Raw genomic sequence first — 23,675 nt, 5'->3', positions numbered from 1 at the left:
GACTCTCTGACTTTCCCTTTTCTACTTATCCTTCAAGAACCAGCCCAAATGGCACCGCTTCCGAGAAGCTCTCCTTGATATCTCTCCCTTCCAAATGGTTTACTTTCCCGTCTCCGGACTGTCATAGTGCAAAGTGCTATCACATGTTCTACCTTTTCCTTAGATTGTTCACATACCTGTTTCTGATCTTAGAGCTCCTCAGAAGCCAGGGCTGTGTCATACATAGATGACTTTCTGTCCTTAGAGCCCCAAGTGGTGTGGAGAGCGGGACAGATGCTGGGTGGGTGCGTGTGGTAAGAAGGGCTGCTGGGCCCACCTCACTCCAAGTGTGGAGGCTTCTCTCAAACCTCTGGCCCTTCTCACTATCCTCGCTCCAGCCACACAGGCCTTCTTTTGGGTCCTTGAACACACCTGGCTTGTATCTGCCTCTACACTAGCTTTTCCCTTTGCTGGAAACTAACTTCAGGTGTTCCCATGGCAGGCTCCTTTGTATTCCTTAGGTCTCAGCCAAGTTGACATTCTCAGATATGCCTTTCCCAACACCTCAAGTCAAGTAGCTCCTCTTCCCTGCCCTTGTCACCAGCCAACGCATCACCTCATCTTGCTTCTTCATAACACTTAACCAGACCCTGAAATTGTGGCCATTTCTCCATTTGCTTTTTTATTGTCATTGTTACTTAATGTTTGCTTTCCTCCTCTTAGGAAGGAACTGTTCAGTTCACCATAGTAAATCCAGTATATCAGTAATGTCTGGCACACAGGAGGTACTTAGTACCCAAATGAATGAATGAATGAATGAATGAATGAATGACTAGTCTATCACAACATTTCTCCAGAGAAACAAACCCACACGATTCCTACCTTGGAGCTCAAATTCTACAAACCTTTCTAAAGTTCATGGGTGGGACTGACGCTAAAAATATTTTAGCAACTCAAGTACAGAGCCGCTTTTAGTATTCTTGGGTTCTGTTATGGAACTCTCTTCATTTTGTTATTTTAAGCATGGCCTTGGTGACGCAGAAATCTATTTCAATTGGCTGTGTTTAGGACACAGTGCCACAGAGGAAGCGGGGGCCACGCACTTGTGTGGTGGCCGCCCTGCCAGCCACGTTATGTGAATCACAGATACTTGGAGCCTTTGGTGCCCTGCACAATATCTCATACAAGCAGAGTGCTTGATAAATATTTGCTCAGTGACTGAATGAATGCCTTCGTATTTTGCCCTGCTTTCTTCAGAAGAGCTTGAATTATTGCCCAGCTCTTCTCTGGGAAACCTAGGGTTTGCTGGCCCCGTTCCGATCTTATCCTTTGTGAAAAGCCCAGCTCTTCACTGCCCAGAGGAAAGTAGGACCCGTTATTTGGCAGCAATGTCTGCTGTGGCCAGAGGGGAAGACTGCTTGGGGCCAGTGCATGGATTTTTTTTTTTTAATGTAGCTTTGTCTTTGATTTATTTTCTTTTTTAGAGAACAATGAACTTTCTCTAATTGATAAGATGGGCTCATCAGTGTAAACTCCTTAATTCCCCTCCCATTCTGGTTCATCAAATACCTGAGTGCCTACTTGGTGCCTGGCAGTGTGCACAGAATTGCAGGGAGGAGATAAATTGGACCAACAAGGTCCAGGCCCTTAAGGAGTAGGTGAACGGCCCAGCAGGAAAGGTGGCCTTGATGGCACATAATTACATCAGGATGAGTAATATTGCGGGACAAGTATAGGAAGCCCTGTACGAAACGATCGGGGCAGCAGACCCATTCTTGTTTAAACCACTTTCAGCTTATACTTGAATGTGACTGCTTGAAGTTTGTCCCAAGAGAAAAAATTTCATTTTCTTTTTTCCCCTCAGGATTTGTGATGTGATTTATTTGTCACATTTTTTTCCTACTGGTATATCTAAAGGGGTGGTGGTTTTCTACAACTTAAGAGTCCTGAGGTCTCACTTACATCTGCAGATATTTGCTGTCCATTGTGTAGCAGTTAATCACTCCTGGGAGTTGGAACGTTGGATTCAATCTTTATTTGCTGTCTTTGAAATACACATGATGACCGGTCTGTTGGATCCCATTCCCTTAGCTCTTCTACTCGATTGGATTTTTAAGTTTTTAGCCTGTGTGGCCTTTGTATTCTTTCCGTCCCTAGTGCTGTTGTCCATCCATTTTCTAGAGTATCTACTTTTGGATTAGTGTCATATGTTTTATTTATTACAAGAATAAACTTTATAGGCACACTTGTGAACAGAATTGTGGTCATGGTGCCCATAGAGGGACAACCTCCAAAGTCTTACACTAGGAAATATCTAGTCCCTTTCATTCAACAATTCCTAAATTCCTGTTCGTGCTAGGTTAAATACTGGAAGCTTACACATTACCAGCAAACTCTCTTTTCTTAGGTTAGTTCAGTCATGAGGCCCACCACGTGCCAGAAACCAGGTACATGAAGGGCAATGGCACAATCCTTGCCTTCAGGAATTTGACAGTCCAGGAAGAGAGAGATGTAGATGCAAATATGATACAGCATAAAGGCTGTATGTGAATCAGAGCCTTGGTTCAGTCAGAGAGAGTGGTCCGTTCTACCTTGGTGGGGAACAGCAACCAGAAGAGGGCAGAAAAGGCCTGCTAGGGCTTGAAGCTGAGCCTCAGAAGTAGATTAGGTCGACTGTACAATGTTGAGGGAGTTTGTGGGGAAGCAAAGACACAGAAGTGAGCGAGGGTGGTATGCTTAGGGATTCCAGTTCAAATCACCTAGAGCATAGGGGGTGGGGTGAAGCACACTAAATGAGTGACGCAGGGGCAACCTCACAGACCCTCACATTGTACCCTAGGTCTGCAGGTACACAGTATATGGAAGGAAAGGTCGGAGGCAGAGCCAGCACTAGAGGGGAGACAGGGTTTTAAGAAGGGTTGGAGAGGCATAAACTGGCTTCTGTCTGATGAGATCATCCCAGAGGAAAGCTTGATGTGAAATGGAGGCAGTTAGAGCCGTTCTCAACTGCTGTTCCATTATACACTGTGACGTCCCTTGGAAACTCGTTTTAAAAAAGTATTTGCCTATGTTGCTGGGTTTAACGTCCTGATTTAAAATAAAGAAAAAAAAACCTTTCATCTCTACATTAATAGGTGAGCTTGGCCTATGATTTTCTTTTCTTAGATTGCCCTGGTTCAATTTTAATATCAAGGTAAGACTATCCATAGATGACTTAGATTGCTTTTATTCTCTTTCTAGAGTTGAAAATGGATTTATAATAGAAAATCCTATCTTTTCCTTGAAGGATTGGTTAAATCACCTAGAAAACCATCTAGGCTTGGATTTTTTTTTTTTTTTTTAAGACAGGGGGCTGGGGGCAGGGCCAGAGGGAGAGAGAGAGAGAGAGAGAGAATCCCAAGCAGGCCTGGTTCAGAGCCCAATGCGGGGCTCGATCTCACAACCATGACATCATGACCTGAGCTGAAATCCAGAGTCAGACACTTAAACCACTGAGCTACCCATGTGCCCCTAGGCTCACGTTCTTTAATTTTGAGGAAGGAGGAAATTTTCATCTACTCATTCAACTACTTTAATGGTTACTGGATTATCCAGATATTCTATTTTTTTCTTCATTCAATTTTATAATTTATACATTTCTATAAAATTGTCCGGTTGATGGCAAATCTCTTTATTTTCAAAATTATCTGCATGAAGAAGCACAAGAATATTTGGGGAGATGGAAATATTCTGTATCTTATTTGTGGAGGTGGGTTCACAGATATGTCAAAACTTACCAAGGACACCTGGTGGCTCAGTTGGTTAAATGTCTGCCTTTGGCTCGGGTCATGATCCCAGAGGCCTGGGATCGAGTCCCGTGTCGGGCTCCCTGCTCAGCAGGGAGTATGCTTCTCCCTCTCCCACTCCCCCTGCTTGTGTTCCCTCTCTCTGTCAAGTAAATAAATACAATCTTTAAAAAAAAAAAACCAAAATGAAAACAAAATCTTAACCAAATTGTGGTGTGGACTGTAAAATATATTTTTGTTTTCCCTTATTGTAATTTTTGTATTGTAACTCTTTATTTTATTTTATTTTATTTTATTTTATTTTATTTATTTATTTGACAGAGAAAGAGACAGTGAGAGAGGGAACACAAGCAGGGGGAGTAGGAGAGGGAGAAGCAGGTTCCCCACTGAGCAGGGAGCCCAACGCGGAGCTCGATCCCAGGACCCTGGGATCATGACCTGAGCAGAAGGCAGACGCCCAACGACTGAGCCACCCAGGCGCCCCTAATTTTTGTATTGTAAATACATGCAGTTCATAGTAAATAGGTTATACCTCATAAGCTGTTTTACATTTATCTGCAGGAAATTATACAAAGTATTTTTTGTGATTTTTAAAAATTCTATCTTTAGACATGTTCTCTTGTCTTAATATCGTTTATTTGGGTAATCTCTCTTCTTCGTGAATCTTGTTGAAGGTTTGTCCATTTCATGATCTTTTAAATAACTAGCTCTGTGGGAGAATGCTCAGCATTCTTGCTTTCTTGATCTATCTGCCATGGTGCCTTGGCACCTCCTCCCCAGCCTCTCACCTCCTCCCCAGCCTCTCACCATTTGTGGGGGCAAATGAGGGCACATAGGAGGTTAGATGACTGGGGGAAGAGGGTACATTTGTGGCAGAAGCCAGCGTTGAACGGATGAGATTCCTTCTTTCAAGGTGTCTAGTGCAGTCAACAGATCAGGCTCAGGAGCTGGGAGGCGGTTTTCCTGTGCAAATTGACATGGCTAAAGTATCATTCTATCTTTGAGAACTCCCCTCAGAATATTTAAAGAGGGCTTAGCTGGCAAGGTGGACACTCATTACCCTTTAGGAACTACATTCTGTCACTTTTGCATTCAGGGCCATAATACTGGCTCTTGGTGCGTGACCCCACCTTCACTGGCAGACTGAACAAAATGGGTAGCTGAATCTGAATATAACACAGCATCAGTTAACTCCTAAATAGTTAATATATTTTACTGTCTTGGAGTTCATGTATTTGTTTTGCCAGCGAAATATATCTGACTAGTTACTTAATGCAATTTATATTGTTCTTTTTATTTGTTGAAAAAAAAAAAACTAGTCTTCTGGATTTGAGGGAGCTAATTATACTTAATTGTTTAATGTAAAAGCTCTATTGCTTTTTATTTTTCTTCTAGTCATCAAATGCATTCTAGAAGAAAATATCATAATATGTGAGACAGACTATTTCAAAATGCAATGCTTATATCTTAATACTAAACATAAGCTGAGGAAGTAATATCCCTATTAAAAGTATATTCAGAGTTGCCACTCAGTTGTCTTGGAGCTTTATTCAAAATAAGCAGGTGTTGTGCAACAGATGTACCAAAAACGTTGTTGAACATTAGTCCCTATCAGTATAAGATAATTACCTGTTTTTGAAAACTTGAAAGGAAAATGTATGTTGTGGATAGGACTTGGTTCCTGACAAAGTCTTACTAAGTAGCCTAATGAGAAATGCACTGTGCTTTTACTGAATGGTGCATCAGCAACAAGGTTATCTTAAATTTGAATTTGACCTCCTGGAATGGGAAAAGGGGGCTGGGGGTGGTGGTGGCAGAAACTTGAATAATCTTGTATCTTGCTTCCTTGTGCTATTTTTCTTTTTATGTAGTTGAACTATCTTCTCTTCATTTTGTTTCAATCTGAGGACAAAAGTTGGAAACTCATCGCTGAAAGCTATTGCATAGTTTGCTCGCGCTGCCATAACAAAGTCCCCCCCAGACTGGGGGACTTGAAAACAGATGCTTGTTTTCTCATGATTCTGGGGGCTTGACATCTGAGATCAAGATGTCTTCAGGCTTGGTATCTTCTCAGGCCTCTCTCCTTGGCTTGTAGAGGTCTGTCTTTTTATAGTGTATTAACGTTCTCCAGATAAATAGGACCAACAGGATGTGTGTGTGTGTGTGTGTGTGTGTGTTTATATAGAGAGAGATATCTACATCTCTACAGAGAAAGAGACAATGAGACTGAGAGATTTACTTTAAGAAGCTGGCTGGCACACTTGTGACTTTAGAAATTTAAAATCTGCAGGGTGGGCTGCCAAGCTGGAGATTGAGGGAAGAGTCCAAAGGCAGTCAAATGGCACAATTCCTTTTTGCTTAGAGGTCAGTCTTTGTTCTAAAGCCTTCAGCTGGGGGCGCCTGGGTGGCTCAGTTGGTTAAGCAACTGCCTTTGGCTCAAGTCATGATCCCAGGGTTTTGCGATCAAGCCCCAGATGGGGCTCCCTGTTCAGCGGGGAGTCTGCTTCTCCCTCTCTTTGCTGCTCCCCCTGCCTGTGTTCTCTCTCCATCTGTCAAATAAATAAATAAATCTTAAAAAAAAAAAAGCCTTCAACTGATTGGATAAGGCCCTCATCTGTTTTACTCAAAGTCCACCAATTTAAATGTTAATCTCATCCAAAAAAACATTTTTGCAAAAAACATCCAGAATAATAGTTTCACCAAGTATCTGGGTACTGATATCCCGGCCTAGCCACATAAAATTAGCCATCAGGTATGGTCTTCCCTCTCTCTCTGTGTCCGAATTTCCTCTTCTTATTTATTTATTTTTTTAAAGATTGTATTTATTTATTTATTTGACAGAGAGAGAGACAACGAGAGAGAGAACACAAGCAGGGGGAGTGGGAGAGGGAGAAGCAGGCTTCCCGCGGAGCAGGGAGCCCGATGCGGGGCTCGATCCCAGGACCGTGGGATCGTGACCTGAGCTGAAGGCAGACGCTTAACGACTGAGCCACCGAGGCGCCCCAAATTTCCTCTTCTTATAAGGACATCAGTCATATTGGATTAGGGCCCGTCCTAATGACCTCATTTTAACCTAAGACTCTATCTCTAAATACAGTCATATTCTGAAGTCTTGGGGGCTAGAACTTCAACACATGAATTTTGAGAGAACACAATTCAGCCCATAATAGCCATTCATTTAAAAGTAAGCATACATAGAAAGACAACTCTAAGGGAAAAAGAGCCCTCCTAACACTGAAAATGTGTTCTGTCCTCTGACATGAGGATAAAGCATGTTTGTGAATACTTAGATAAGCCAATTAACTGGAATGGAAAGTAACTCTTTTATATTCACATTTCTACAATCTAGGAGTCAATTTTGTTTTTCTTTGCCAAGGATATTTCCATTATCACGGTAATTAGAGATCAGATTTTTAAAATGTCTTATTCTGATTATATGTGGATTTCTACCTGTTTTAATTTTGTGCTTTAAAATTTCAGATTAGAGTGCAATGTGTGAAATGTTTTTATCTTGAGTTATGAACTAATTTGAAGTTGCTATTAAAAACAGAGCCACATTTCCGCTTTCTCTGGCAATATAAGAAACAATGGGAAAATTATCAATAAAAATGAAGGGAAACATTAACAAGAGAATATAAAATAAGGACAAATCAGAAAACACATCTTCAAGGCTTCTCTGAAATCATAATATAATCTAACAACATTATCGCTTCTTTTTATATCAGTCCCTTAAGTCACTCATATTTTCCAAAGCTGTTTAAATAAAGGGTAAAATGCTCCTCTATTTCTGATACTGAAGAAATGCTTCTTTTCTCTCTTTTTTTCTTTTGCAGATAACAAGGAGATTTTCCTTTCCAAAGCAATTCACAAGTCCTTCATCGAGGTTAATGAAGAAGGCTCAGAAGCTGCTGCAACCTCAGGTGCCAAGTTATAATTTTCTACAATCTTCTCACCTTTTTTTGATTTGTATTTTTAAAACAATCTTGGGTGAAGAGTGGGGGTCATTTTTAGAACCAAGCTAAAAAAAAAAAACAAAAAAAAAACCTGACTCTGCTCTAACTTAGAAATCAAGCTAATGCTGAACCAGCTAGAATTTTCTAAATAGAATATGAAGCATGCACTTAACTGCAGTGCCCCGATACAGAGTAACTCCCATATCTAATGAGAGGCAGGAGGACACTGGGGGCTCTGTGGAATAGATTTCCCCGCTGCGCTGCCTGTTTAAATATTTTAAGTATTTTCTTGTCGCCCATTTAAACATTCTTCTTCTTACCTAATTACTTGTGGAAACTAGTTCTTTTTTTTTAAGATTTTATTTATTTATTTGAGATATAGAGAGAGAGAACACAAGAGGGGGGAGGGGCAAACAGAGAGGGAGAAGCAGACTGCCCCCTTGAGCAGGGAGCCCAACGGGGCTCGATCCCCGGACCCTGAGATCATGACCTGAGCCGAAGGCAGACACTTCACCGACTGAGCCACCCAGGCACCCCTGGAAACTAATTCTTAATTTTGTCAATGATTTTTTAAAAGCACACACATAAACAAGATGTAATAAATAATTTTAACTGAATAATGCTGATAAAATAATTTTAAATAAATAATTCTAAAATTTTGACCTAAATCATGTGTTCAAAGCAAAATGTTAAATGTCCTTGATTATTCTGAATGTTTTGATTTCCCCAGTTAAATAAGAATGATTTTTTCCAATGATTTTCCCCCCCCGCTTTTTTTTTTGGATCTGTTTCAATCTCATGTTCAACTGCTATGTTCAAATTTTAGTAGGATTTTTCCTTCCTCTGGTAGAATGTAAACTATCATTTTTTTTTTGACTTCTGCATAAATTTGTCCAATAAAAGGATATCACCAGTTAAAACAGTGTTTTCAGGAGGAAATAGAAACACAGTGGTCTTGGGGCATCATGAAAGCTGAAAATCTTACATAATTTAATCTTGACCTTTTCCTGACAATGAATCACCCTGCAGCAAGTATAAAATGATTATCCCATAATAAGGATCTCAGGGGAATGCAGTTTCTCAGCTGTAGGAAACATCATGCTTCTCTTACTGCTGAATTTTCCCTTTCATCACGACCATTCTGGTCACTTACTCGAAGTCTGGTGACTTGCTGTGTAAAAATCCCCATTTTACGCAAAAGGAAATAATGATTTGGGAATATAAGGAAACTTGGTTTTTTGTTTGGGGTGTTTGTTAATTTGCCCCCTTTCCTTAGCTCAAAGGTCATTTTAGTAAAGACATATGTATTTATCTGAAACTGAGAATAAAAATTTTGTAAGAGGTAGAATAAATTTTTCTAGTATTTTTGGTGGAATGGAGGTAGGAAACTGTGTGTGTGTGTGTGTGTGTGTGTTGTGTGTTTAAAGATCAAGTAGAAATGTTACCACCTTTACAATTTTTTCTCTTAAAGTCTTTAAAATTTTGTTTCCTATAAATTGTTGCCTTTGCATTAAATGTAGATGGTCTTGGAGAAATTACTCATTAGTCTCTGCACATCCACAGACATGTAATTGCTTTCTCCCTGCACTGTAGGAATGATTGCAATTAGTAGGATGGCTGTGCTGTACCCTCAAGTTATTGTCGACCATCCATTTTTCTTTCTTATCAGGAACAGGAGAACAGGTAAGTCTGTTATGAGAACAGAACTTTATTTATAGGCCAAAAAGAGATAACTTTTTTAAAATTGAGAGCATTTTTTCCACATTACTTACCAGATAATTTCTAACATTCAAATGATTTTTTAAAAAGAGAATTATTTATATTTTTATTTTTAGAATACTGCTAATTGTAAGCAAGAAGGAAAGTAAACATCCCATTTTTTTGTTCACACCCTGTTTTGTTCACTTCCAACCCAATGCAGGTACAGTCCTATTCATGGGCCGAGTCATGCATCCTGAAACAATGAACACAAGTGGACATGATTTTGAGGAACTTTAAATCATTTCATATGCAAAATAGTAACTAAACACATTATGTTTGCAACTGGTATATTTAAGATTTGTGTTTTACAGTATATCTTATGGTAATATTTAAAAATAGTTCCAGATAAAACAATGTACGTAAATCATAAGCCAAGGAATGTTCTCAGTATTATTGAGGTAATAGTCCCGTGGTGTCATTGTGTCTACTGTGCTGGTATTTAAAATAAAAGTGCATATTGATAATGTGAACAACTCTGTTTTCATTTTACAAATTGTAGTATAAGGATAATTCTAGGTAAAATTTGGAAATGGTAATGTTTTGGGACATCTGAAATCTTTCATAATCAGGCAAAAGCAAAGCCGTGAAGTCAATTTAGCACTATTTATTATGCTTACCGTAATAAAGCAGTAACAGGTCAGATGAAGACAAGCAGTCCTCCAAATTTCTAATTGTTATTTCTCCAGAGATGGTATATAGTGTAGTATACAAGAATATAAACTGAACATCTTCTGTAGGCTCTGTGATAAAACTTGATAGAAAAAAATAGGACTGTGCAAACCCCTAGATTATGGCTATAACGTATTTACTGTCTTTAAAAACTCCCTGGGCTTCAGCAGCCTGATATAGATTAGAAACCTGGTATATCACCGTGTTTTGGTGCTGCTAGTAAAATCCAAATTACAACAAAGTTCCCCAAAGTCCCCAAATAAGCCATATGAGCAAATTAATAATAAAAATATGCCCTTCAATAGGTCGCCAGAAAATTAATGAGAACAACCATACTAGTGCAGATACTGGAAACTGGCAGGTCAGGGGCTGAATGCTGCCCTCAGAGAGGTTCTTGTTTGTCCTTGTGGAAGGTTTTTGTGTTTTGAACTTGAATGTCTGCAATTAGGGTATCACAGTCCTGGTTTCTCCCATTGGTCACCTGATGGCTCTTGGATGCATTTGTGTTTGGGACCCCTAGAGAGTACAGTAAGTACTTTGCAGAATGTATTCGTCTTTTTTCCTAATACAAGAAGTAGTCAATTCCAGTGGAGTCCTACTTCTTAAGGTCGCCAGTAAATGACTTATCCTTTGGCTGAGATAATGATCTTCCTTGGGGCTAGGAGATGGGTGGGGGAAGTTGCTGAGGGAGAAGGATTTCATCAGGTTCCATGAACGGAACCAGGCCCATTTGACACCACATTTCTGATTCTATGATTAATGGTTGCAGAAAAAGTTTGAAACATTTTCAGAACTTAACAGAGACTCTCTTGTGTGTTAGGTATTTTGCTATGATTTGGAACTGTCAACAAGAACTGATATTATCACTAACTTTAATTCTGTTCAGGGGAGTAACCGTTCGGGGAAACCAGGCTTGACCCCAGACCTACTGAATTCTAAACTCTGGGGAAAAACTTGAAAATCTATGTTTTTAACAAGTTCCCTTGGTGATTTTGTTACACACTAAATCTTAAATATCACAAAAATAAAGGATACACATGGAATGCTTACTTACATAGTAGTTGTTTAGATATGGTTAATTTATAGAAAATTAGACCAATCAATAAAGTATCGTAAGGTATCAGAGCTTTTTAAACTTTATGTGTGAGAGAGTAACCTGGGGGATCTTATTAAAAATGCAGATCCTCATTTAGTAGGTCTGGGGTGGGACGTGAAATTCTGCATTTCTCACAAGCTCCCAGGTGATGTGATTGCTATTGGCACATGGACTCAGGTTGGAATCAAAACTTCACATAACATAGGGTTTGCATGTTTGATACTTTTATATGTAGAAATAGGAAAGCTGCATAATATTCATACAGCTTGGAGAGATTTGGGGGTGGGCTAGTAGTCTACATTAAAAATGCAATGCACTTACACAAAAAGAGAAAAAATGGTTTTATTCTAAAGCTTCTTTTTTATGTACGTACTATGGAAAAATGCAGACTTCCTCTGCATATTAGAACACTTGAAATATATTTTTTAAAAATATAGACACATTTATAGGCAATGTGCACAAAAATATTTATGAATACCCAAGGACACAATACTTAACACTGAATCTTTTACAGCTTGTGTTTTCAGAAGACTTATAGTTTATTCATAAAGCTGAGGTTATTGTAGAACAGTGCTCTTGTTTTCATTTATAAGGTACACAGATTGGGCTAACTGTTGTTGATTCCGTATTGATATTCAGAGTTTGTGATATTCTTCGTTACCATATCACTACTTGTTAAGCATTACATACATTGCTATATCTGTATGTCCATCAGTCAACTAAATGAGTTACCTATAAGGAAGAGTAAACATTAGATGAGCATATGAATTTTAAAATGCCCCAAATGCAATTTTTATTAGCCGATATAAGATTAAACTCTATCATCCAGAATGTTTACCTTAACATATTTCAATACAATTTAGATCTCCCTTAAATTAAAATGGATTCTGCCTTGTTATTAGCATGTCTGTGGAATGCATAAAAATAGAATACTTGATAGTACCAGGTTTTTTCTATTGTTTGACTTTGTTTATATTTTTTTAATATCTTCTGCTCTATTAAAAAGGTAACATCTCATAGTTCAGTTCCACTTCCTTTAAAAAGTGTAGTTGATCACACACAGGCACACACACACACACACACATTATACACAGCTTATGGAAATTTCTTTCTCTCTGAATATATATTTTGGGAAGAAATCAACAACAATTATAAATCTTTTGCTTTTAAATCTTTCCACCTTTATTATTGAGGTGTAATTGACAAAACTGTGTATATTTCAAGTGTACAATGAGATTTCATACACATATACAGTGTGAAATAGTCACCACAAATTGATAAACACATCACATTTACTCTCTTAGCAAATTTCAAGCAAACAATATAGTATTCTTAACTACCGTCATCATGCTGTACCTTAGAATCCCAGAACTTTTTCATCTTATAACTTGTTCATCTTTGGCCAATGCCTCTCCATTTCCCCCACCCCCCAGCCCCTGGCAATATCCAGTCTATGAGTTCTACTATTTTTTTAAGATTCCACATTATGAATGAGATCATACAATCTTTGTGTTTCAAATAAAGATTTGGCTTATTTCACTCAGCCATAGTGTCCTGCAGATTCATCCATGTTGTTGCAAATAGCAGGATTTCCTTCTTTTTTATGCCTGAATAATAATCTTTTGTTTATTTGTATATATATGTATATGTACATATATTACAAAGGAATATATATGTTACATTTTCTTTATTCATACATCAGTGGGCCCCTAGGTTGTTTCCATATCTTGGCTATTATGAATAATGCAATAAACATGGGAGTACAGATATTTCTTCAAGATACTGATTCTGTTTCCTTTGGAGGTATTTTAGATATTAACTCTTTATCATATATGTGATTTGCATGTATTTTCTCCCATTCTGTAGGTTGCCTTTGCATTTTGTTGATGATTTCCTTTGCTATGCTAAAGCTTTTTAATTTGATGGAGTCCCACATGTCATTTTTGCTTTTGCTGCCTGTGTTTTTGGTGTCACAGCCAAAAAATTAATGCCAATATCAAGGAGCTCTTTCCCTATGCTTTCTTCTAAGAGTTCAAACATGGAGAATATGATACTTAGCCCAGCCACTTTGTTTCAAGTCTGCCAACAAAGTTATTCTTGAAGGAATGTTGAAGCCTCGACATGCACATAAAAATAGCTTATGGAAAAAAAAAAAATCTGTGTTTCATGAAGACACGGAGAGAGTTTTCCACAGAAGAATCAGTTTATTTGTTTTTTAATAATTACTTTGGCTCAAAGTATAGGAGATAGTTTAACATTAATAAGCTAAGCGCTAACAGTGCATCCTGTTCATACTGGTTTCTGATTTTGGTGAGACAAAGATCCATATATTTGTGAAAAGGATGTTTAATTAATGAAAATAAAACCAGTGCAAATAAAACATGTACTGTCCTTTGTCCAAATACACCCTTTATTATACATTAAGTATAGATGAACCTTTCCTCTATTTGAAAATTGCAGAGTTTTTTTGTTTAACTGGGGAGAAATAAAGTGGGTATGTGTGACATATGGCATGTTCCAGAAAATGTTTCTTCAGCAGTCATCACAGCTTCCAGCTGATGTAGCAGTTTTTTTTCCTCTTCCTCAAATAGGAGACAATGTTTCATCTCTCTCCTTTTCTGAAAGTTTTGTGATAATTCATGGATACATAAATCTGACATTTGTTCACACAATTGCTCTTTGCTCTATCTGTTATTCAAAGAAAATTGCTGATGGAGAGATTATCTTTTTCTTTATGATTGAGTGACCCCCCTCTTCGGGCGTTTTCTGCTTAAATATTTATAACCAGATAGCTATGGAAGAAACGCAGGCTGTGATATGGGAGAGAACCAAGTTTAAACACCAGATCTGCCACTTACTAGATATCTGTCCTTGGAACAAGTTGTATTATCTATACTTTCAAATAATAACATCTACTGCATAGGGTTGTACTAAGGATTAAATTATATAATACGCATGAGGAATATAATAAGTATTTGACACATATTAGTCACTCAAGGAATGCTATTAGCATTAACAGTCTCGTACTGCAGACCTTGTAAGGCACATAACTTCTCACATTTTAACACTTACGAAAATGGAGTGATTGATAGAGTCTCACAATGGCTGGTAAAGGTGGCAGCCATGACATAGATGCGTTGCTTACGCAGGTAGTAATCTTGTTGCATGACGATCATCTAGCAGTGGTCCCTTGGCTTTTCAGTTAGCAAACTATTTGAGAACAAATCATACTGACTATTTGACAGAGCATCGTAAATCCTGGTTATTGTCTAAAAACCTTTCATTGATTTTTCTCTGTAAGATAAAGCGCCAGTTTCAAAATGGGTAGAATAGTTTCGATAGCTTAGAAGAAAGTTCTAGAGACAGAAATTGCAGTCTGGGCACGATTGTGTCACCAATGCTCTTAGGGGCATAGAGGACAACAGTGTGGGCAAACACGGACATCAAGCACTGCACGGAAAGTGACTTGGATCTGTACTCTGTGTTTTAGAAACATTGTATTTTGCTTTACTTTGCATTGATTCTGCATATTTTCACTTAAAAATGTACATAACTATGACACGTAATAAAATTTATTTAAATAAGTCTAAAAGATACTTAATGTTTTGAATGAGTTTAAAACAAACGTTTAGGGCGCCTGGGTGGCTCAGTTGGTTAAGCGACTGCCTTCGGCTCAGGTCATGATCCTGGAGTCCCTGGATCGAGTCCCGCATCGGGCTCCCTGCTCGGCAGGGAGTCTGCTTCTCCCTTTGACCCTCCCCCCTCTCATGTGCTCTCTCTCTCTCATTCTCTCTGTCTCAAATAAATAAATAAAATCTTTTAAAAAAATAAATAAATAAATAAAACAAACGTTTATTCTACTCAACGTGCCACAGTTTGAATGATTTTTTTTCTTTCTTAGTAATACATAAAACGAAGGAGTGTCTTACAATTTATGTCTTGAATTGGATGAAATAGCACATTCTTCACATCAACGCTTCTGAAGGAATCACATTTATTAAAGTACATAGCAGGTGGAAATTTCACCTATAATTTCCAAAAGAGTGCCTTTATCGGCTATTAGAAGGGTTATTTAGAAGTTCAAATTCAAAAAGAGGGGAGGGGTAAGTGAGGGAGGAAAGCAAGAAGTAGAAAAGCAAATATTCACAAGCTACCTGCAAATGATACCTGCTTTCAGCAAAATGACTCTACAGTACCTGGAGTGGGTATACTTGGTCATTAAAAAAATATCCGAAAGAAGATTGTTTCTGGTCTTCATCACATAGAGGTGAACATTAATAACCGAAACATGTCTGTGTTATGAGGGCAGGGGAAGAGTTGGGAATGTTGGATCCAGTTTGTCTTCTAAAAAATTTACATCTCTTAATGTAGCTTAATAACATTCTCACTTTACATACAGTCCATGCTCATTAGAGACAGTCTACGAGGAGGCTGATAATGATCAGATTTAAATTGCAGAGGTTTCATATTGCCCTGCAAACATTTTTTCTCTTTCAGTAAAAGTCTTTTCTCCAATAAGATCGTTTTAATTAGCTGGTCTAACAATTTGCAAAAGCTATGATCACACCACACTTCCTTGGAAGCAGACTTTTAATTTTTAATTTCATTGTCTTTACATGGATTACACTGAAGCCAATTTCTGGGTGTTTCCTATCTCCTAATGATGCCAATGAAAGAAAGTTTAAAATAAATACTAGATGTTGATCTTTGAAATAAAATATCATTCCAATTGAAATTATTTAAAAATATTTACTTGAAGCAAATGAAGTGAAATGTATTTTGTTCATTTGGCTTCTACTTCAAGTAGTGGTCTCTGAATTTTTTTCACCAGTATAAATTACATTCAGAGTGCTAAAATTCTTTAGCAAGAACTAAAGTGTTAGATACTTACTTACCTGAGCAAGTTTTAAAAGGGAAAATGATATGCCACAAGATGTCACTGTAATCCTAATAAATGGATAAGGGTAATAATCATTTTTATTTCAATGTTTAAAGAAGTTAGGTGAAAAACCCTCACAATTGACACAACACAGTTGCTACCATACAGTCTATCTTTTTAGATCTACACATAACTGTAAAAAGTGCACCCTGGGGTGAACCCTTGTCATTAAATGGCAAGTCGAATAGAATAGAATAGAATAGAATAGAATAGAATAGAATAGAATAGAATAGAATAGAATAAGAAACTTCCTCTCTTTTGAAAAGAAAATCATCTTCATTTCATGACACAATTTCATCTAGCCAATTTCTGATCCAGATTTGAAGTGGAATGATACTTTGGACTTTTCGGAAATAAAAACTCCAGGTTAAAGATCCAGCAGAAGCTCATTAGACCCATTCTGTGATGACTTCGATGTCTATGAAAGTTTCCATTGCCAGCCAGAATGGAGATAAAATTGTGAGAAAAACACAGCTTGGCCAAAAAAAAAAAAAAGGGAAAAGAAAAATCCTGCTTGGTAATGGGTAATGTTCTTGAGACACAAATAGTAATTGAACTACCCATTCTTATTAATTTCCTCATTGAAAGTCTTTTTCTGATTCCTGTCCTATAGTCAAAGCACACAGATGAAAGGGGCATCTATAAACTATAGTGACAAAATCTATCAACTATAGTGACAAAATCATGGGGAAAAGTGTTTAGTTGGTTCTTTCAAGATTGCTTTTACCATTACTGGTAGAGAATAACATATCATTTAGGAAAGGAAGCTCTTCCATGTCTCTGAATGTGTAAAACAATGTCATATTCAGAGTGCTTAGGTGATAGTTAAAATTGTCTGGCATACATGGATTTGGAGGCAATTTTTTTTTTAAGTTGTCCCTTAATTTTTTTAAAAAAAGAATGTTTCCATGAAAACATTTCAAAAAGGAAATCGTTATAACTAGGTATGTAAAAGCCTTTGCTATCTGTAACTTTGGTGATCAGTTTTCCTTTTACTAAAGTTTTTCCATATGTATTCACTTAAGAATTGTTAATTTAACATACACTAAAGATACAAAGATGAATTAGACATAGAGCCAACAGACTCTTAAAGTCTTGAAACCTAGCTGAAGAAGGCATCTGTGTTATCAGATGATGAGGATAGAAGCTCGTATTGGGTGCAGCTGGGGCATACATGACATGATGAGCTCTTCAGAACATGGGCTAAAGAGGTCCAGTTCTATATAAATCCCAAAGAGGAGACAACAAAGATCTTCAGGTGGTTATTTTTTCACTTGATATGCTGATTTATTTTCTCTGTCCTGAAAGAAAGCCTGAGAAAATACATGGCTTCAGTTTTCTTTTCAGCTTGATAAATTTACTTAATTAATCAAACCAATCATTTTCTAATTTGCATGACATTGCTAACATGAAAGAAATGTAAGAAATTATTCACTTGAAGATAGAAAACATTTCTAAAGAGGTGTCTTCTGAAGTAATGCTGCTGTGGCTGCATATTCATATTGAACTCTATACTTGTTTGCTTTTGCACATACCTTGCTGCAAAAAAAGGTGCTTACCCAGTGCTTATTCACTTGCCTGTGAGAAAGGAAAAGACTTAATGAATCACTTTGATGGCTAGATGACCAGATGAATTTATCTGGTCAGCTAGAAGTTCTCTCCCCATTAGTAAAGCATTTTTAGGTTCTCCCCCGCCTCCCCCACCACGTAGTCTCTAGAGTTAGGAAAATGACTTCTCACCTGCGATAGGGCACAGTTAGAACTATCTGTGGAGAACCTCACTCAGTACAGGCATCGATGGCCCTGATGTTTACTCCCAGGTAAGGGAGATTATTCTAGTGCTGGCACAGAAAGAATTTTTATGGCCAGAACTTGGACATCTAAGCTTTTACCGGGCACTGACCTGGCTGGGAATGGACAGAAACAAGTTTACATCCTAATGCTCTTCCAGCCTCGAGTAGATCTCCATCTATGAAGTCACTAGGACCACCACCTCTTGGCCAACTTCTACAAGGGATGTATGGAATACTGTGCCCAACCACCCACACCTGCTGTTGTTTATATCCTTTGCACAGCTTCGTTGTTATTTGGAGCACAAACTCACACACTGGCAACGCAAAGGAGGCCCAAGTCATTCTTATCCACCCTGAAACCCCAACTGGCTTCTTTGGTCTGGCCCAACACGTGGGATGGCTTCTTCTTAAAGCAAAAGTTCCAGCTTCTATCAAACAGAAGACACTTGCCTCAGAGAATTGGATTTTTTTTTTTTTAATTTAAAAACAATTATAGAGGTGTTTGGGTGGCACAGTCAGTGGGGCAGCCAACTCTTGGTTTCAGCTCAGGTCATGATCTCGGGGTTGTGGGATCAAGCCCCGTGTCAGGCTCCATGCTCAGTGCGGAGTCTGCTTGAAACAGACTCTCCTTCCCTCTTCCTTTGCCCCTCCCCCACCTCTCTAAAATAAATAAATCTTAAAAAAAAATTTTATACACACACACACAAAATGGGCAGAGAACATAAATAGACATTTTTCCAAAGAAGACACACAAATGGCCAACAGGTCAAAAAAAGGTACTCAACATCACTAATCATCAGGGAAATGCAAATCAAATTCACAGTGAAATATCATCTTATACCTGTCAGAAGGGCTTTCAGAAAAAATACAAGAAATAGCAAGTATTGGCAAGGAAGTAGAGGAAAGGGAACCCATGTACACTGTTGGTGGGAATTTAAATTGGTGCAGCCATTATGGAAAACAGTATGGAGATTCCTCAAAAAATTAAAAATAGATTACCATATGATCCAGCAATCCCACTTCTGAATATATATCCAAAAGAAATAAAATCACTATCTCAAAGAGCTATCTGCACCTGCATGTCCACTGCAGCATTATTTACAATGGCCCAGACATGGAAACAAACTAAGGGTATACAATGGATGAATGGATAAGGAAGATGTGGTATATATACACAATGGAATGTTAATTAGCCATAAAAAAGAAGGAAAGTTTGCCATTTGCAATAACATGGATGAAACTTGAAGGCATCATGCTAAGTGAGATAAGTCAGAGAAAGACTAATACTGTATGATCTCATATGTAGAATCTAGAAAACGTGAACTTATAGAAGGAGAGAATGGACTGGTGGTTGCCAGAGGCCAGACGTGGAGAGTGGGGGCAAATGGGGAAAGGTGGTCCAAATGTACAAACAAGCAAATAAAACAAACCTAACAGTTGATAGGAAGGGAAAAGACAGACCCAGCCCTGTGGCAAAAAAAAAAAAAAAAAGCCTTTCACCACTAGTTCCTTTTTCTCCTGGGCACACAGCATATCCCAGCATACCCTGCAGTTGTGTGCAGCCAAGTAACTAAATTCTGGCCAAAGGTATGTGAGTGGACATATGTATGTCGTTATATTATCCTCTACCTCTTTCTCTCCCCTTACCTGTTGGCTAGATGTAGAATATCTGGAGAGGGGCTCAGGCCCTAGGAGTTAGAAGAACTCCAAGAGGGAAGGAGCCTGGTTACCTGAGTTACCACTTGCAGAAAAGGTGTCCAAAAGAGCCATGAGACCAAGAACACCCATTTAACCAATGCATGAGCAAACACTACAACTTGTATAGCTAAGTAGCTCAAGTCAAGTCTGTTTATTATGGCAGTTAGCCTACTGTGGCTTCTCTGAGCACATATATGACCCATTTCTTCTCGTAAGTATGCTGTATGCCTTTTCACTTTTTTCCACTTTTTTCCCTTGACATTTTACTAAAATAATACACTGTAATACACTTATCCTAGGTAACAGTGTGGTCCCCAATAGCAGACACATTTATTCTAAATTAGTGCTTGATCTCTATAAGGTTGCACTCACCAAACACGGCTAAATAATGCAGGACCTTACTTTCAGGAGGGATTTTCAAATGCTGGCCCCTTAATCAGCCCCCTTGCACAGGCCCAGTGGGTCAACTCCCAGGTATTGATTAGATTTTTGCCACCTCTCCACTTCTGACTGTAAGAATCAAATACTTGTAGCAGCCTTTTGTTTTCTGGACCAGTCTGCCCCAGGACATGGCATTTTTTTTTTCCTGATTGTCTCTTTCTGAGGAGCTCAGAACTACACTGAAAAAGAGACCTGACTGCTGGATCACCTCCCACCCCCTCAGCCTGTGGCCAGAGGGCTACTGACTATCTTTAACCTCATCATCTCTTACAGGTCTGATCCACTAAGAAAAGCAGCCAGGCAGTATAATGGGCTATCCTATTAATGAATGCTTACTTATTTATTAATTCTTAACAAATCCCTTCCTATTCACTATCAGGCTCTACGGGGGCACAGAGAAGCAAGTGAGCCTGGCTCAGCCCCAAGCCTCAAGAGAGCTTACACTGTTGTAGAAAGAGCCGGGAGATAGACGGACATGTACACAGGCAGTTATGATTGTGTGGAGGGTGTGTGATATTTGTCAGAATTAATTGAGCTGTGCAAATGTGAGACTTGTGCATTTTGTTGTAAGTAACATAATACATTCGAAAAAGTACTGTTTAAAAGGAGTCTATTAAAGCATTCTTTAAAAAATAACATTTGCGATTAGCCTCTCCCTTCCTCTGCGGCAAGGAACATTTCCTTTAGATTTGTTTTCATACTGCATTTATTTAAATATATTTACCTGTTATTTCTGATGTGTAGTTTGGGCCTTTATTTTCCCTTAAAAATCAAGATGTTTACCGATCCTTTATAAACTAACCTACTTTGGGGGTATTTATGGCATTCTCCCTTCACAGGCATCACACAAATTAAAACAGTGCTAAAATACTGGGAAAATATAACAGGCTATGGAAGCTCTAAATGATAACAGAGCAGATGAGTGAAAACTTGCAAGCAATTTAGCAGTTTTGTGTGCACTTTCCCCCAGAGAGATAAATTGAGTTCAAGCTATCAATATACGAAATCAACTCTGAGAATAAATTTCAAAATCAGAACCGATAAAGCCCTGAAACCCAAAATGTCAAGCAAAAACAAACAAATACAAGCAATAGTCTAAAACGAAACTATGTGCCCCAAATACTGTAAGAGAAGGACATAAATAGAATAATTTTTCATGAGAGTATAGGAAAATAACAGGTCATCAAATATTATCTTTGAGCCATATATTTAAAAAATAGTTTTCAAAAAACAATCCTAGATGTTATTTTCACCCTACTTATGAATGAGCAAATGAATGTTCGAAGCAGTTGCATACCATGCTCAGGGGCACACAGCTAAAATATAAGTCCTGGAGGCTCCTTCTTCAGAGCCCAGATTCTTAACCAGTGCACCAAACTGCTTATTGGTTGTGGTGTCATGGTTAGAACCCAGGGCTCAGGACTATCAAGCAGTCAGTACAGTTACGACAAAATGTGTCCCATTTTAGGCACTCAAAGATATTATGGAGCAAATGAATAAATGAAAATTAAATGCACAAAACATAATGCTATGTCTTCACAAATTTGTCTGTAGCAAATTTTCTTCAATACATTTGAAAGAGTGGCTCCATCCATACAGTTAGTTAGACATGCTTTATTTCCTTTCAAAATTACCTCTCCATTTTAATCACTATTTTAACAGAAGATAAAAGATACTTCAGAGAGGGTAAGTGTGCATTAACTGCCAAGAATTGTGACCTGAGGTATGGCTAAGATATATGAGTGTATACTGAAGAAAATAAGAATAAATGTAAACAACAAAGAAATAATTAATGATAAAATTGAAACTATTCATTTTTTAAGGAATTAATATAACATCAACTTTTTAAAATTTCCAATAAAAGGATGGCCTATATAGTATATAGTGATATGTATATATACGTACCTATACTTCCCTAAAGGGAAGGTTGATGTTTCTGTCAATATACTGTCATCGGATACTTCTAGCAGGTATTGAATAAAAAGGCCAGCAAAGCAGACAAGAATCCATTTTAATCTATCATAATCTTATGTTTCAGATTTCTAGGAATATACAAATTTAAAATATATATTCTGCCCACACCCCTTATTACAAAACACACTCCTTATTTCCACATTTTGACACCAACATGCCCTGTCCTGGAATTTTTTTCCAAGCCAAAAATCAATATATTCAATATCAATTTATTCAATAAATAGTTCCTGGCTGTCCATTATGTACCAGGCCCCTAGGATAAGGAGTGAGCATTAGTCCTATTTTTGCATTCAGAAAAATAAGTAGCTCTATGTCAACTTGGTGGTGAATTGTACATTAAAATTCAGTTGACCTTTAAAAAAGGCTTAAACTATCTCTTTTTTGCCAGATGTGTGATTGCCTGGGAAACTTCTATAACAGAGTCTAAAATGGGTTTTTGTTTTTTCTTTTAAATTCTGCTTAGTATTTCAGATAGTAAAGGGTTTTTTAAAATTAAAGATGAGGGGCACCTGGGTGGCTCAGTTGGTTAAGCAACTGCCTTCGGCTCAGGTCATGATCCTGGAGTCCCTGGATGGAGCCCCGCATCCGGCTCCCTGCTCAGCGGGGAGTCTGCTTCTCCCTCTGACCCTCCTCCCTCTCATGCTCTCTGTCTCTCATTCTCTCTCTCTCAAATAAATAAATAAAATCTTTAAAAAAAATTAAATTAAATTAAAGATGAAAAAATTTTAAGTTATTATGAATTTAAACAGAGTTCATCTCTATAGGAGAATTCATCCATAGGTATTTGCATTTTCATGGAAAAATCAGGTAATTCCTATAAGATATTGCAGCCAAATGTATTTTTTGAATCCATCATGCAATGTTTTTCACCACTGCTCAATAATCTTTTTTTTTTTAAAAGAATTTTATTTTTTATTTTGTGACAGAGAGAGACACAGTGAGAGAGGGAACACAAGCAAGGGGAGTGGGAGAAGGAGAAGCAGGCTCCCCACTGAGCTGGGAACCCGATGCAGGGCTCTATCCCAGGACCCTGGGATCATGACCTGAGCCAAAGGCAGACGTTTAACGAATGAGCCACCCAGGCGCCCCCACTGCTCAATAATCTTAATAATTTCTGTGATTTTTTTTAAAAGTGATATCCACTTATTGTATAAAACATGAACTAAGTGTTCGTCAAAACAGGAATAGATGAGTCAGTTATCACAGATTCACACAATAGAACAATATGTATCAGCTAAAGAAAATAAGCCAGAGTTTCAGGGATTAATGTGAAAAAAAAATTAAACACATAGTATTGAGCAAAATATATGTACATAGTATGATACCACTTCTTTTTTTTCTTTCTTTCTTGTCCTAGTCTTTTAGTTGTTAAACAGTAATCTTTAACAATAAATGCAGAAGGAAAGCAACAAACAAAAGCAGGGGATTTGCATAGTGGGTGGGAAATGATTGTAAGCCTTGGCAAACCAGAAAAGTTCCTCTTTTGTTCTGTGGGGCCAGAAGTCTACAATGTGGTGTGCTCATCTTTCTTCTCCCCCACAAAGGTCTCAAACAGCTTAGAGGGGAGGCTGAATTTGATGACTGGTC

The 23,675-nt window shown here is 38.0% G+C and overlaps 1 protein-coding gene across 5 annotated transcripts in view; it reads left to right on the top strand.

Moving 5' to 3' along the window:
* SERPINI1 (serpin family I member 1) overlaps positions 1 to 9,962 on the top strand; it is a 70,318-nt gene extending 60,356 nt beyond the window's left edge. For all 5 annotated transcript variants that reach the window (XM_045903436.3, XM_064585737.1, XM_064585732.1 and 2 more), the window contains 3 exons: positions 7,598 to 7,684; positions 9,311 to 9,400; positions 9,639 to 9,962. In XM_045903436.3, coding sequence (XP_045759392.1) covers positions 7,598 to 7,684; positions 9,311 to 9,400; positions 9,639 to 9,715 — 254 coding nt within the window. In that variant the 3' untranslated portion in view covers positions 9,716 to 9,962. The remainder of the gene's footprint in view (positions 1 to 7,597; positions 7,685 to 9,310; positions 9,401 to 9,638) is intronic.
* The last annotated feature ends 13,713 nt before the right edge of the window (positions 9,963 to 23,675 follow it).

The sequence above is a fragment of the Mirounga angustirostris genome, unplaced genomic scaffold (genome assembly GCF_029215605.1).
Source record: "Mirounga angustirostris isolate CCGP_5_RB_7025 unplaced genomic scaffold, mMirAng1.0.hap1 SCAF_1, whole genome shotgun sequence".
NCBI lineage: Eukaryota > Metazoa > Chordata > Mammalia > Carnivora > Phocidae > Mirounga > Mirounga angustirostris.
The sequence above is the reverse complement of the archived record's forward strand: the minus strand, read 5'-3'. Positions and strand labels throughout refer to the sequence as shown.